The 15,420-nt window shown below is 40.1% G+C and overlaps 1 protein-coding gene across 5 annotated transcripts in view; it reads left to right on the top strand.

Annotated features, from left to right (window-relative positions):
- The first annotated feature begins 3,150 nt into the window (after window positions 1–3,150).
- The window catches only part of esyt2a (extended synaptotagmin-like protein 2a), a 53,943-nt gene continuing 41,673 nt past the window's right edge, over window positions 3,151–15,420 (top strand). For 3 of the 5 annotated variants that reach the window (XM_063461343.1, XM_063461342.1, XM_063461339.1), the window contains exons 1-2: window positions 3,151–3,290; window positions 4,499–4,883. In XM_063461343.1, coding sequence (XP_063317413.1) covers window positions 4,506–4,883 — 378 coding nt within the window. In that variant the 5' untranslated portion in view covers window positions 3,151–3,290; window positions 4,499–4,505. Of the gene's footprint in view, window positions 3,368–4,498; window positions 4,884–15,420 lie in introns of all 5 variants that reach the window. The other 2 variants (XM_063461340.1, XM_063461341.1) reach the window with 2 other exon arrangements.

Raw genomic sequence — 15,420 nt, 5'->3', positions numbered from 1 at the left:
ATTATTAAGGGACACCAATTTATTAAAAAAAAAAATTAAATGACTAACCGGAGGTAGGAGGGGACAGGTGAGAGGGATTGTAATTAATGAGCTCTCCCCCCTTTTAGTGTCTGGAGTTGTGAAGGAGCAGTGTGTGTGGTGTGGGAGGTAGCTGGAAAGTTGGCTTCCTGGTTCAACACAAGGTGTCAAAGCAGTGGGAAACGATGTGGGTCAAAATAAAAGAACTGCAATTGACAATCAAACACTGTGTGGGTCCTGATCATTTCACAGTCAGGTTACTAGAAGGCTGTAATGTTAAAATAGTGTTTCAGTAAGTTATAACATAGACCTGACCAATGTTCCCTCTAATTTTTCATGTGTCTGAGCGAACACACAAACTCCCTGAGCGGTCCCTTTGACCACTGTGAGCAACATCAGACATGTGTGCTGTTGTCACGCCAGCATTGAATCCATCCAAGTTACATGGTTTATTAAAATAATCAAATTACAGCATTTACATTTATGTTAGACTACTTTTAATTAACTGCTTTAGCCCACTTACAATGAAAATTTTAAAAAATCTTGTTCATGACCTGTGTAGTATGTTAACACTATTGGAAGTAAAAATAACTTGAACTCCAATTTTGAAAACACGACTTTTTTATTTATTTATTGCTCTGACTTGTATTATGAGTATGAGTCTGTGGTCTGGGAGAGAGTCCTGTAACTCTCGGTCTGCAAAATACAGTAAATAATGACCAATGCTGGGCAATTAATTATATAGTTACTTCTTCAAAAAAATAACTGAGTTATGCAAACAACAAAGTTTTTTGCAGCTGTTTACCTAAAAATGCAGCCAAGGCGGTTTTTAAATAAACATTTCAAAATATTTACAGAACAATCAGCTGTTCTGCATCAAATTTGATGCCACACAAATTATTTGTGCCACTCCAAAAAATAATTTCTGTCCACTATGAGATAAAGGAGAACAACAGCCTGATACCTGCAGGCCTGACAACAGGAGATGTATCACTCCTGTAACACCTGTAACATTCAGCAGTCGCCTCATTGTTCTGACACACACAACAAAACTATTGACTACACTACACACTAACTACACAAGATTTGCGCTAAACGTCAAATCTCTTACATCTCAAAACACCGCTGTCACTCCTAAAACTTCCCCCTTCCTAAACAACTAAATGCCATGTTCCCATATCACTTTTTGATTGGTCGACATGATACATTTTTCCACCAATAGGAAAGGCTGGGGGTTTTTTGGTTTTGTTTTTGCTCACAGGCGAAGAGTGCTTTCGAGCGTTTTCCTTATAAAACGCCGTTTTTACCGTTTCTTCCCGCAGTAAATATAAACAACGATAGTATTCAGGAAGAAAACCAAACATTGCATATATTTTTATCATAACTCTGGTTTTACGTGGTCTATCAACACAATTAAAAACTGGTAGCGCTGAAGCATCACGCTGTCTCCTTTGGCTTGCATAGTAAATCATAATCTCAGGTGTTCCTCAGTAAAGAACACACACCACCATCCACGTGGTATTAAAAAAAAGCTTTCATTAGACAAGACCTTCTTCCTTTGCTCCGTGTTCCAGTTGTGACATGCTCACATCATTGTGGCACTTTAGTTTGTGGACGGGGATCAGCATGGGCTCCCTGACTGGTCCACGGCTATGCCCCATACACAACACTAGATGCATTGTGTATTCTGACACTAGGGGGTACCCCACAAGGATGCCTTCCTCTTACCCAGTATTGACAAGTCCCTTGATGCTTTGTCAGGTGTCAGCTGGTTTTCAACTTTGGACCTTGCAGCAGGCTATAACCAAGACCCCGTCACAGAGCAAGACAAAATGAAGACTGCATTTGGAATTTCATTTAGGTTGTTTGAGTGGAATAGAATGCCTTTTTAAGTTGTGTAATGCCCCGAGTACATTTCAGAAATTAAGGGACAGAATATTTGGGGACCAGCACTGTCAGTTATTATTGCCATTGTCATTGTGTTCTTTCTACAGTAGAGGAGCATGTGAGTTGTTTGGAGGTTGTGCTGGGCCATCAAAGTAAAGTTGGAACAGTGTTCCTTTTTTCAAGTTATTTGTGTGTGCCTACAGACACTAATAAAATAGAAACTGTTTCTAAGTGGATTTGAGTTCCTTCTTTGGCTCTGCAAGCTACTATTGCTGTTTTGTTGAAAGATTTGCCTAGTTGGCTGCTCCTTTGCATTGCTTAATAGCTGAGCTGACTGGTACTAAGTCTAGGAAACCCTCAAGAAAGGTTTTGTTTGCAGTATGTTGGGAGAGATTAAGCACTTTTGGTGAGGTTTCCTCTTGAGGGTAAACACCGGAATATGAGCATTTAAGTTGCAGCGAGAACTGCAGTGCGAATCGGTAGCACCCCTTGGGCACTCCTCCCTGGCCTCTCCGAGTTGCCTGTCTTTAACTGCATTAATCAATGAATTTTGTTGTTTTTAAGCAATATCTGGTGTTTTAATTAAATGTCTTGTAGTCTGCCACTTAATTTTCAGTTATTTTGTTTAATAAATGAGTGATTGCCACGCCTCTGTCTTTGTCAATAACAAACCTGTGTACCTTCGTAAAAACTTTTGCACTGGTTAATCTAAAATTTCCTGGGGGGTAACCCCACCCCCAGGTGGCGTTGTCGGCACCGTTTAGTTGCCTTTTCACTTTTCTCCTCCTTCTTGCAGCCACATAACGTTATACCTGATGGTTGAATTTATGAGCTGGACTTAGACCTGGGAGGAGATGCCAAGGAGGGCTTTAAATCTAGATTAGGCATGTGACACTTTTATAGTCACTATTTTATATATAATCACTTTTCTCTATATATACAACGATAGACCAGTGTTGACCTGACAAAAAAATGCAACACTTTATCTGTGAGCACTGTATTTATGAAAATAGAGAAAGTAAAATGGTCAGCTCAACATGCTAAACTAAGTCTGTTTGAAATTTTTATTTTCCAAACTTGAATCTTATCATTTAAAACTAGTTTTCTTAAGACGTCTGTGGTGGATTTTCCGCCACCGGGTGGCACCCGTGTCTGCTGCTGTGCTGTGCGGTTTGAAGCTCCCTCCCTGAAGGAGGCTGACCTCTTTCCCGCGATGACAGTTTCCTGCAGGCTTGCTGAGGCGGACTGCTCGCCCTCACAGTAGGATGTGCTGACGGCGAACAGGGTTAAAAAGAGTTGAGCTGCTCGGCATGTAGTGGACGAAGCTGACAAAGTGATTATTAGTTCATTTTTCAAGGAGCAGCGAATGTCGCAGGTGGATACCGGTGAGTGTGACGCTTCCTTGGCGGTAAGCGAAGAAAAAGAAGTTGTTTTTCGTTGGCGTTTGATGCACGTATTACTGGTAGGTGAAGTCCTAGCCCTAATACGTGTCACTCTGGGGCGTCAGACTCCATCTAAGAAATGAGGATTTAAGACTTGCACTATTTAACAGTCACGTTATGTACGTTTTTATGAATCGTGTAAGTACACTCTGATTTAATCATTGATGCTCTTTTATTCGGCTCGCATATAGCCACATAAAATAACACATTTAGCAGTAAAGAGTGTACTTTAATGACGCCTTCACACTTGTCGGTGCTATCCACTGCACTGTGTTTTGGCAGCGCAAGGCTGAAGCGAGGACGGGTGAGGCACTTTTCAAAGTTGAAATACTCCCGTAGAAATGCGAGGAGATGCAATGAATACATGCCGAATTAAAGAGTGACTCTAATTGTTTTGCAACAGGTAATAAATTCGTTTCTATCTAAGGCGTACTCTCCCCCTGTTCCTCAGAGACAAAAAATGGCATTTTTGTAAGGGAGTTTTGTGCGAGAGAAAAAGATAAACGACAGCTTAGCCTGTAGTCTGTATTGATTTACACTGCAGGCCAAGAAGAAGATTTTCTTGTCTTGTACAGATTTGTTTAACGGGGATTAGTTTGCAGCTTTAATGTATTTTTCTGTCATTTGCATCCAGGCTAGTTCAGCCTGCTTGTTGAAGGGGAATTAAGACAACACGGATCCTCTGGAGAAGGCCTATTACTACTAAATTGGACATTTTTTTATATATATACCAGCGCTTTATATCAAAATAAATGTTACTCTTTTTATACTTGGTCCGAAAACCTTCTAGTGTTTACTTTTGGACATAGAAATCGTGGTTGTTATTACTGGATTCTTTTATTTCACCAACATTTCTCATCCAGTTTTAAATACTAAAGTCAATTCTTAATTAAAAGAGATGACTACATAGCAATCTTGGTGTTCATTTGAGGGGATCATTTCTCAGTTTCTTGTAACACTGTCAAGCTTAAAGTTTTATTCCTTTGGGCATAACTGTGTCTGCATTCATCTCTTAGAATTTGGTTTATGGAGATGGAAATCTTGCAGCCACAAGGCCTTTTCTTTGTAGTAAAAAAACAGTTAGAGCTTTGTCTGCTTCTGTAGCGTGTGAATAAGCACTAACATTTTCCTGTAATTTACTGTTTTTCCAGAGGGGAAATGAGTAACAAGATGGACGGTTCAGCGGGACAGGGTGCCAAAGCCAATGGGCCCATTGCAGCACCTAACACCCCCACAAGTACAATGGGCCCCCCTCTGTCCCCAGAAGAGCTGGCCGAAGAGCAGCAATCATCCCTGACAGATGTCACTCAAATGTGGATTAACTTTGCCAAGACTTTTGCCCTCATATTTCCCATCTACGTCTTGGGATATTTTGAATTCAGCTTTAGCTGGGTTCTGATTGGACTTGCGATGCTTTTCTACTGGAGGAAGAACTATGGCAACAAGGACTACAGGATAAACCGTGCCTTAGCATTCCTGCAGCAGGAGGAGAAAGCGGTGAAGCAAAGTGTGCCAACCACAGAGCTGCCACCATGGGTATGTACCGCAGTGTTGTTATAGTCCGTATATTATCACAGTCTTGTTATGGTTTATTTGCTTTCCTATTCTCTCAGGAGTTCTCACAGTCAACATCAAATATAGGATGTCTGCCAAGATGGCTGACATGGATGACTAATTTCCCTGCAGCTCTGCCCACTGATTTTTTTTGTTTTGTTTTGTTTTGGGTTCTTTTTGCTTCTCTACTCAAAATACTTGACAGACATCCCAGCTCACATGCTTGTATGTCCAGTCAAATTAAAGGATCAAACAAACGCCCTGTAATTTCCATGTTTGGGATTTTTTCGGAAGTCTTGCATGCAAGATGGTACAACGGTATTGGCATTTGTTTTTCTCATAGGAAAGACTGCTGCAGTTTATTGCAGATTGGTTGACCAGAAGTTTTAGCCATAAATTTTAATTTAATTTCACTTAAATTCCTGAGCATCAATAATAAAATGCATAAAAGTTGCTAAATAGCATAGATTTTATTGGCTGAATCTCTGCTAGGTCTTCATGAAGGCATCATTTTTTGTGTTGTCTCCTGCGTCCTGCACATCACCTACATATAGGGCAGGTTGTGCACACATTGTCTGTTTTTGCTGTTTGTTGCATCACCTTCCAGGAGTATTTCTCAGATTGTCCATGGAATGATCAAAATGGCATCCAGACTGCAGCATGTCTGACATTTGATACCCTGACTGGGCAAAACAAATTTTGTTGCTTGTTAATGTTGGCCTCATAAATAGCCCCTGGAAAGGTCACATTCTGCCCTTTTGTTGACGGTCCAGATCATCAGTCCTAGGATTTAGTCAGCATTAGGCTCATTTCAGTGTTTTTAAATGTCCAAAGAAGTTGGAGATGTCAGCCAATTAATCTCCTACGTGTGACTTCACAACCCAGTGTGCCCCTGAAGCTTTTTAGGAGAGTCATCAAACCTGTTCTATTTTTCAATTTCTCTCTTCATTCCTGAGATGTTTAGTGTATTTGTCTGTTACGAAATTAGTGTGTAAAAGCAGGAGGCAGACTGACTGCACGTCTTTAACATAGCTGTCATTCTCTCCGTTTACTTGATCTTTGCTTATAAAATGTGACAGTACTATTTCCCAGGAATGGAGATTAGTGTTGGGCATGTGCACACAGGTTCCAATGAGAACTGAGAAACGATGTGAACTCTGCAAATTTGTTCGTTTGGCCCGAGGTGGCAGATAATCCTTAAGAGCACAGTGTTCTCCCATGATGCTTTTTCTTTCGTTTCTCATTATCAAGCTTAACGAAATCCATAAAAAACGTAATATCATGGTCTGTAATTTCCTTTACTGCAGAAGGTCACATGAAAGCATCGTTTTATGTGGTCATAATGTTGAGAGAATATCATTTTTGTTTTAATTGATTGTCTAGTTTGTCCATGTTCTTTCTGACGTCTAGTATCCTTTCGGGTTAAAAATGTCATAATGTACTTCAGTTCAGTTCTATTTTTATTATATAGAGCTAGAATAAAATCCTGATAAAACCAAAATATTAGATGGGCAACAATCTGATGAGACCCTGTGAGCAAGAACTTGGCGATGATGAAGAGGAAGAACCTCTCTTTAACAGGAAATACTCTCTGGTAGGACAAGGCTCAAGGAGGAGGAAAGCTTTTTGTAACTACTCGTTGGTGAGATGTTGGGAAAACAACGACAGAAAAGAGATACTTATAGGGCCACTGATTTTTCTAAGAAAAAAATCAATGGCCTGATTAGCATATTGAGCACCTTGGTGTATGTCTTTGAATCCTGATGAGGACTTGATAGATCTCTGCACTGCATGCTCATCCTTATGACTTATCAATCCTTCTTTTTGACTTTCCCTCGTTTTGACTGGGGGAAATGATTAACAAAAAAGTGTCACGTTGTATTAAATGAGAGCATAAACTTATTAGAAATGTGTTTACTGAGATCATCGATCAACTGAGCCAAATTCATGCCTTCCCATAGACCTCTGTACAATTAGACTTGTGCAACCAGAGGACTCAACCCCTGCTGGCCATGAGAATGCATATTAAGGGACTTTTTACATTAGCTTCATTTTTCAGATACAAAAGCTCTTGTGTCCAAACGTTATGCTAGCAGACCGTGACTGACTTACCTAGCTTGGGCTCAAGGATCCCTTGTTAGCTCAGAAAGTAGTAGCGGTAGTTGCAATACTACGTTCACTATTAATAGTTCTGCATGAAGATAAGCTCCAATCTTGTCTGTGTACAGCCTTCCTTTCTCCTTTAATACAACAAAAAGAAATGAGGCGTATCCTTCTTTGTGTGTTAAAGTATGAAGGAGGTACAAAAATAACACAAAGGAATTGTCCAATAAATACTAAAGCTTTCATCCAATTCTTCAACCCTGTTTTGTTTATAATAACAGATTAACAGATTAATAGCTGTCACTTATTGTTAACAGTAACAAACGGTCACACTGTATACCTGTGTTTTTCCACACTTGCAAACTGCACAATTCATCAGCCATCCTTTCCAAGGCTTCTGTGATTTGAAACCCGCTGACACTGTAATGAAGAGGCTTCCATTTTGCTGTCACATTTACTATTATCGATGATGATGCCAGAGTAGAAACTGTAAGAGGCTGAGTGGATGGCAGGATGCCAGGCAGACCCAAACACGGCCCCCCTCCCGTCACAGAGCAATCCATCAACACATCCATTATCACACAAAAATGATGCCCAGCAATGGCAATAACAGTAGGTGAAAAATAAAAGCTTACCTGCACGCAGAAAGATCAGTGGACTAGAGCAGCTGTGTGGAAACCGCATGTTTTCTCTGTGTGACACTGTGGAACCTTTAAGTAACTTTGTGTTTAAGAAGAAAATGTGAAACCAGTGAAAGGATTTTAAAGTATTTATATGTCCCAGTGATAATCGGCAACAGTGGGATATAATCAGCTGTGAACTTTGACCTCTGAAACAGACACGGTCTGTCACTGCCTGTCATACAAGATAGTTTATCTACGTCACCTATGTCACATTAACCTCCAAACTAAATGATTAGGAGCTCACTGTAAGTCCTGAGACGACATAGAGGAAAAAGTGAAACAGTTTTCTTAGGTTGTTCTTTTCTCAAAGGACAACAATCTTCAGACTGCATTACTTAAGCAGCAGACCAAAATCTGGGCATGTAAGAAACTAGAAACATGGGTGGTTTCTTTTTGAGTTGATTAATTGTTAATTTGTTCAAGTATTTCTGTCAGACAGGCAAGTCCTGCATCAGCCCAAGCCTATCGTAGCATAAATAAGTGATAATTCAGGGTGACTTGGTTCAGCCTCAACTATAAACTTCATCAAAAAGTTTCAAACCTATTCTTAAAAAATCTAAAGGGTGTCTGTCTCCCAAATCCAAACTGGGAGTTGGTTCCAAAGAGGAACTGATAACTGGTAACTGAAGGCTCTGCCTCCCATGCTTTGAAAGCAAAGCTTCAGAAAGGCACACAGGAGCAAAGATAACGTGAACTCTTGGTTATTTAAGTAGGGCTGCAACTAGAGATTATTTAGTTAGTACATAGAATGGCCTTCTCAAAGCTGAAGTTGATATATTCACATTGCTTACTTTGTCTAACCAACACAACAAAACATGGATATTGGAAAAATGTGTCAAATCTTCACATTTAAGAAGTCTGAGTGTTCTTTGTTAATCATTGTTTTTACAAAAACAGCAAACCTGAACCTCAGTAATGCATTAATTTAATAGTCAGTAAACTAGCTGTGATCATCTGTGAAGTATAGATTTTGTTGGAGCTACTTGTCTACTATTTCTCACCCTCTCAAGAAATATGCCTGGAATGAGGCTTGATAGGCAGTGTGGGCACCAGCTCATAGTTAGCAGGCCAAGAATGCCGGAGGATAATGCTACAGTTTTATCTTTCTGAAGACAAACCAACACTGTTCACCTTGTTCTCTCAGCATTGTTGGAACAAAAAGATGTATCTGTTGTATCAGGGCTTTTGGAGTTTACAGCAGAATTTAACTCAGAGTCAAGACTCTGAGTGAGACTGGATTTTAGAGGCCGATGTCGATAGGAAGCAAAAGTTAAGAAGAAAATTCAAGATTTATAATTATGTACTTCCAGTACAGTAAACTTACTCTTTCAACTTACTCTGACAACTGCGCTTGACTCCTATGAGGATGTGTACAGTTTACATGTGATATAAGCATTACCAGCTATTTCAAACAAATACTCACCCTTTTATATTCTGTTGTGCAATATTGAATAACTCCCAGCACATAGAATAAACTTTGATTCAATCCAAAATATTCTCATAACAAACTTAGTTATTAAACTTACAACAGTGTTACATCAGTGTTTGTAAATTGATCAAATAGCAGGATATAGACCCCTTTCATTTGAGGCTGTTGTTCTGCAGCTGGCTCGGAGTTCTAGCTAGTTTTAACTTAGACCACTTTACCTTTTTTTAGTTTCTTTAAGATGTCAATGTCCAGCTGGGTGATGTTGGTTAAATTGTCTGATTAGTTTGTTGGGGTTTTTTTTTTTGTCCTCCTCCACCCCCAACTGGTTCCAGTAAATCGCTGCTTTCCGTGAGCCTGGTTCTGTTGGAGGTTTTTCCTGTTAAAAGGAAATTTTTACGTCCCACTCTGACCACAGCACGCTCACAACGGCTCATCTGATTATCTAAAATGCTACTAAACATGTAAGATGGAATAAGACATTAGTGATTGAGGTCTAAATTTAACAATGGCGCAGACTTCTTAATAAACACTCAAAAAACTTATGGTAACCTAATTATCATTCAAGGTTCATGGCTCGTATATCTTTACTATAGAAAACCTGTAAGATGAAAAAAGGCATTTTTGTCATCCACTGTGAATGTAAACAATGGCATGAAGTGATACGACAGTACTAGACTGATGCAACAATACTATCATGTGTGCTTTTGAAAGAAACCACATTTTTGTGCAGAGTCTTAGTACTCCATTGTCCTGTAATCTCTTCATCCACATAAGCTGGAAAATCAGATGGTTTGTTCTTGCGCTGCTTATCTTTGCTTTGCTTTTCACAGTCTGCAGCCTGTAAAGCTTTGAATGTGATTACTGAATGTTATAAGGCACGATAAATTTATTTATTTGTTTTTTCCTGGACAGCATCATTCAGAAATCATTCAGCAAAATTACTTCAACATGATCCTGCCACCAGGCCCTGCTAAAATACTGTATTATTATTTAGCAGCCAGCTTATGGTCTTTAATCACATGACAATCAAAAGGGGTTGACCTCAAACACAGGCATCAAAAGTTCAGACTACTGCTGGCTGCTTTTAAGATGAGCGCGGTGATCGAAGGAGAGGTTTGAAATGCCTGTCGCTACAGCAAAGAAATTAGGTCAGGGTGGTAAACCGACAGGCTGGAGGTTTAGGACAGGCGAACCAAATTCCTGTGGAGATAAAGACAGAGCTGATATTTGAGTGTCAGACTCGGACCTCTGCATACCAAGCTGATAATGTGCGTTATGTGTTTTGATTTGAATCATGCTTTCCTCTGATTGGCTGACTGCCATAATTGATTAAGTATTTAAAATAACAAAAAAAAGCTTTTTTTCAAGCCAACATGCAAAACAGTTGATGATTCCATAATTTCATGTGTGGCAGTTTTACACTCTTAACTTGATATTTTTGACTTAATCCCACTATTTCACACTGGTATTTGGTATATGTTACAGTATAAACCATGAACCAGGAAAATAAGTCTAGAAATAATGGTTGGTGGAGTCACTGTTTATGTGATGGAAAAACAGCAGGGATAATAGCAAGTGACTTTTCTGTGTTTAACCATATTAAAAATATCCCCCTGTGTTTGACAGCACACATAGCAAAGAGTAGGAAAGCCAACTGTGTGTAACTAAGTGTAAAGAGCAGTCTGAGTGTTTGACACCGAAGAGTTGAGTTTTGCACTCCTGATTTGATTGATTTATTACATTTAAGCTGACCAACGTGAATAGCAGTGGGGCAAAGGTGAAGCCTGTAGGAATCAAAACACACAAATGAAATCCAGCAGGTGGGGTTGTTACTGAGTACCGACTAAAAGCTCATGTGTCCATTTTCCATGAGAACATCAAGTAGATAATTTGTGTCATCTTCTGGTGTTTGAATCCACATACCAGCTGTAATGTGGAGTCGTGGATGGGGAACAGAGGCTTCAGAAAATGACTGAGCTGAAAAGAGATGTGCACTTGGAGAAAATTGTTATTTTTCTTTTTTTTTAAGTCTTAAACTGATGTAGCTGTAGAAGCAAATACATCTGTGCAGCCAGTTTCATGGCAGAAGACGGTATTTTATGGTGCACAGCCTAGTGAAGGTAAACCACATGATCAAAGATCGTTTAAGTCTTTGAGTGAAGCTGTTAAACTATCAGGGTCATGACCAATTGAAGCCAGAGAAGAGGAGCAAAGAGAGACGGTGAACAACTACAAGAACTGGAGAGAACAGGCACAAGTTAATGATGTGAAATGGTGGCGTGTACATGACTGGGAGTGAAAAAGAGGGGCGTGCAGGACAAATGTTGAGTGTGTCATCCAGCAAACTGAGCCTGCAGCAGCACAACTAAAACCCGGTTCCACGCTCACCAGTTTTAAGCTCATTCTTAAAAGCAGAGAGAGCGTGTCTGTGTCCTGAATCCAAACTGTGAGCTGGATCCAAGGAAGAGACGTCGGATAGCGGAAAGGTTTTCTCCTTTTGAACAATTTAGGAAACCACAAGTCAGCCTTCACTCTTTGTAAAACACGGTGCTTGGTCTTCAAGAAGCGATGGAACCTGGCAATTCAGGACTTTCAAGAGAAAGATTGTAAATGCAATTAACAGAGAGCCAGAGACGAGAAGCTGATATGAGACGTGTACCATCTCTTTTTCGAGTCTATGCTTTAGTTTCGTAAAACAACCTACACTACTATCAACTGGAAGCTTGTGAAACAGGTTGTTATGAGATGGCTGCGGGGTTGCTTACATGTCAGACTGTAATGAGAAGGAATTAGTTTGCATGACTAATGGTATGATTTTTATATTCTGTGCAGTACTCTGGTTATATTTGGCTTTTTTTATGGAGGTTGGAACCATGGTTATGATTTGTGGTTCGGTTTGAGTCAGACGAACATGGCTGTGTTGGGTAATTCCTGGGTGGGACCATGAGTATGAACGTTGTGGAAAATTTCAGCCAAACGTCTTCTCTTCTTAGTCCAATGTTCCAGTGACCTGGTTTAATGCAGCCCGACTGCATTCTGCCTTTCAAAACACAGACATAGGAAGCTGCTGCATTTGCAGTGTAACTGTTTCCCTCCATGTCCCAGTGGCTCTCTTCTCCTCTTCCTCCTCCTCCCTCTCTTCGTCTGTGTGTGCTCATACGACATGGGATGGGTGGGGATTCCCTGTTCTTTTGAAGTGCCAGAGGGCGGGGCTGTGCTCTGCAGCCCAGAATGAAAACAATGCGAAGGAACAGAAAGGCCTCGACTGCTCTGCCCTGATTCAAGTGTTTATAAGGTTTTATTTGGTTGTGAAAAGAAACATGGGGTGTTGTGCAAAAAGTGCCAGCGTTTATCTCAATCTGGGTGTGTTTGAATCTGCGTATTTATTGCAGTCGTGAAGGAAATATTTACCCTAGCACCCCTAACAATAAAAATGAATGTGTCAGCCTTGTTATTGTTATTCTTTTAAAATTTTTTGGGAGTAGAGAGCAGCACTGTCCAGTGGATCGGCTGTTTTGGCTGTTTATTTTTAAGAAATTAGAGAGCAATGTTGACTCAATACAGACTTATCAGCATCCACACGCAAATGAATAGTCCTGATCAAAGCTGAGTTTCTGAAACCTGCAGTGAACATGGAGACTTTTCCTGCTTTTAGATATTTAGACTCCTGTGGTTTGCAAAAACACTTCCCCTTGTGTAGAAGTTTATCGGAAAACTGATCTTACATACATTGACTTTATGGGCTAAATTGCTATATTCAGGTCACGTACTAGTAACATTTGTAAATTATGGTCATTCTGAGAGTCAAAAAGGCGGATTATCCAGGATTATCCTTGCTAACAGTTGGTAATTACTTGCTTACAGACAAAACTTAACAGCAACAAAAATTTCTGTGAAATTAGCCGAGTGACATACAGGCAATATCGTGTGTTTGCCCCAACCCAAGTTAAGATATTGTGGATGACTACAGAGGGGCTGTTGCATGCTGTCCTACAGCATTAAAACTGAATGCATATTTTCCTCATGATGGTCTGTTCTGCTCTCTCAGCCTAAATATAGCCGTCAGTGGAGCAACCATCTCGTCATATCCACCTTTCAACATCTTCTGTCATTTAAAGGGGACATGACTAAGCAGAGTTTCCTGTTTTGTTGTCACCTTGTAGATGTGCAGAGTCACCGTCTTCCCACTTTCTTTTTTTTTTTAAAATTATATCCACTTTTTTTTATTTCAGCCAGATGGACACCGAGCAAACGTTTAGAATTTTCTGCTGTAGAAGTTTTTTTTTAAAATATATATTTTTGTTTTATTTTTTAATCTATCATTTTTATTTTAATTTGTTACTCTTTTCCCACACCTCCCCCTGCTCTCTCTCACACAGACATGCTTTGTGTTTGGGGTGTGGCTGGGGAGGAGTGTCAGGATTTCCTAACAGCTGGTGCATAGTTGGGCTGTGAGTCTCTTCGCCCATGTCGCACATTTTGGCATGAACACGCACACACGTGACGGAAGGTGACGCTCCAGTCTTCTTCTAATCCTTTGTTGGTTTTACAGAAGACCTGCTGTACAAGGCGAAAGCCAAAAATGTTGCCCCACATCGGATCCATGTTTTTTCCTTGAGTATAGAGGGCACCGTGACAGGAAGCAGAACTGCAGATCAAAACATGCGCAGGTCTGTGCTGGTGTGGGCGTATCGCTGCAGGCGTATGAAGCGCGATCCAGGAAGGCCTGTTTGAGAAATATATCCATAAGATTGCAAAAATATTGACAGACACTGCTCAGTATAATCTCTCAGACAGGATTTGACAAGTCTGGAAGGCTTACAGCAGTGCTAATTTTCACCATTGGATTATAAGTAATGATAATGCAACATTTAGACAAAGCGGGATATGCTTTTTTGCTTGTTTGCTGAAAGTCTTACTGAAACAAATGAAGACTCGCTTATTTGATTGCTGACATTTAGGGAAACGGTGATTTGTCAGCTGTCAGGAAACATGTTTTATTTACTGTATTTTATAACGGATTAATTGTTTTAGCCATTCTTTGAGGAAAATGGTTCTACTTAAACTAGATTTCCTTCAATTTTTAGAAGTGTGCACCAGTTATCCAGTACTTTGAGAACCTGTGGGTGCTTATTTGTAACACCAATGCAGGGCTCGCAAAATCACCAAAATCTATCTCAGCCCCGCCCGTCGGGCTATATGATGGCCCGATGGGCGGGGCTGAGATAGATTTTGGTCGCCCGACCGGAGATATCGCTAGCTCCGGGACATCGGGCTAGCGATTTTGCGAGCCCTGCAATGAATTGTGATGAAGTTACGATTAGTGATGGCTCATATTGGTGTGTCTGTAATGTTTTAGTGCGATGAAAAGTTATGAATCCATATTTTCCTCATGATGGTCGGTCCTGCTCTCTCAGCCTAAATATAGACGTCAGTGGAGCAACCGTCTCGTCATATCCACCTTTCAACATCTTCTGTCGTTTAAATGAATGAATAGACACTGGGAATGGCAGTGGTCCAAACTGTTAATGGAAACTTTATCATTATTGTGATGAGGTTTATGATGGTGTTATCTTCCACATGCTAAAATAACCCCAGAGTTTATATTAGAGCTTGATTATGGTTAAAACAAAAAAAATTAAAAATTACAATCATTTTCTAATCCCCATCAACTCACCGTAAATCACTTTGTTAATTATTGTTTGATCTTTTTACGGCAGCCTTTCTACTTTAAATATTTTACATGAAAATCCAAAAAGAAAGTAAGTAAGAAGGTGTTCTTGTCCATTAAGCCCATCTCACATATACAGTTATCAGTCCCTGGCAGCTTGCTTCCACTGTGGGATGTCTACGGGTGCTGATGGGGGTCAGAGGAAGCCCCAGGTGGCAGAGGACTTGTGTGCCATTGGAGATTTTTGTAGCAACAAAGTTTTACACTATAATTTTACGGAAATTTGAACAACTGCCAGCAGTAATAAAATAAAGGCCTTTACTTTTCCAAACCTACTTTGAGTACCTGGAGCTGGATGTGTTGGTCAAGGACATTTTAATTTGCCTGGTCCCAGTTTACTCTATGAAATGTTGCTGACTGTGTTTAACTTTGAGTAGAGGACTGAGCAGATTATCGGCTCCTTCATGCATTTTTGAAGTGAGCGCTGCTGATTCAGGGGATTTAGAGAGAAATCTGCAGGAAGAGCACGCTGAGGTCAGTCGTTGGGAGTTTCTGGTGACGTAGATACTTTAAACATTCAATGAACAATCGTGAAAGATCATTTTCCTTCCGTTACCTAGACCTTGTGCTGCC

This window comes from Pelmatolapia mariae, linkage group LG18 (assembly GCF_036321145.2).
Source record: "Pelmatolapia mariae isolate MD_Pm_ZW linkage group LG18, Pm_UMD_F_2, whole genome shotgun sequence".
Taxonomy (NCBI): Eukaryota; Metazoa; Chordata; class Actinopteri; order Cichliformes; family Cichlidae; genus Pelmatolapia; species Pelmatolapia mariae.
This window is presented reverse-complemented; position numbering and strand designations above follow the sequence as displayed.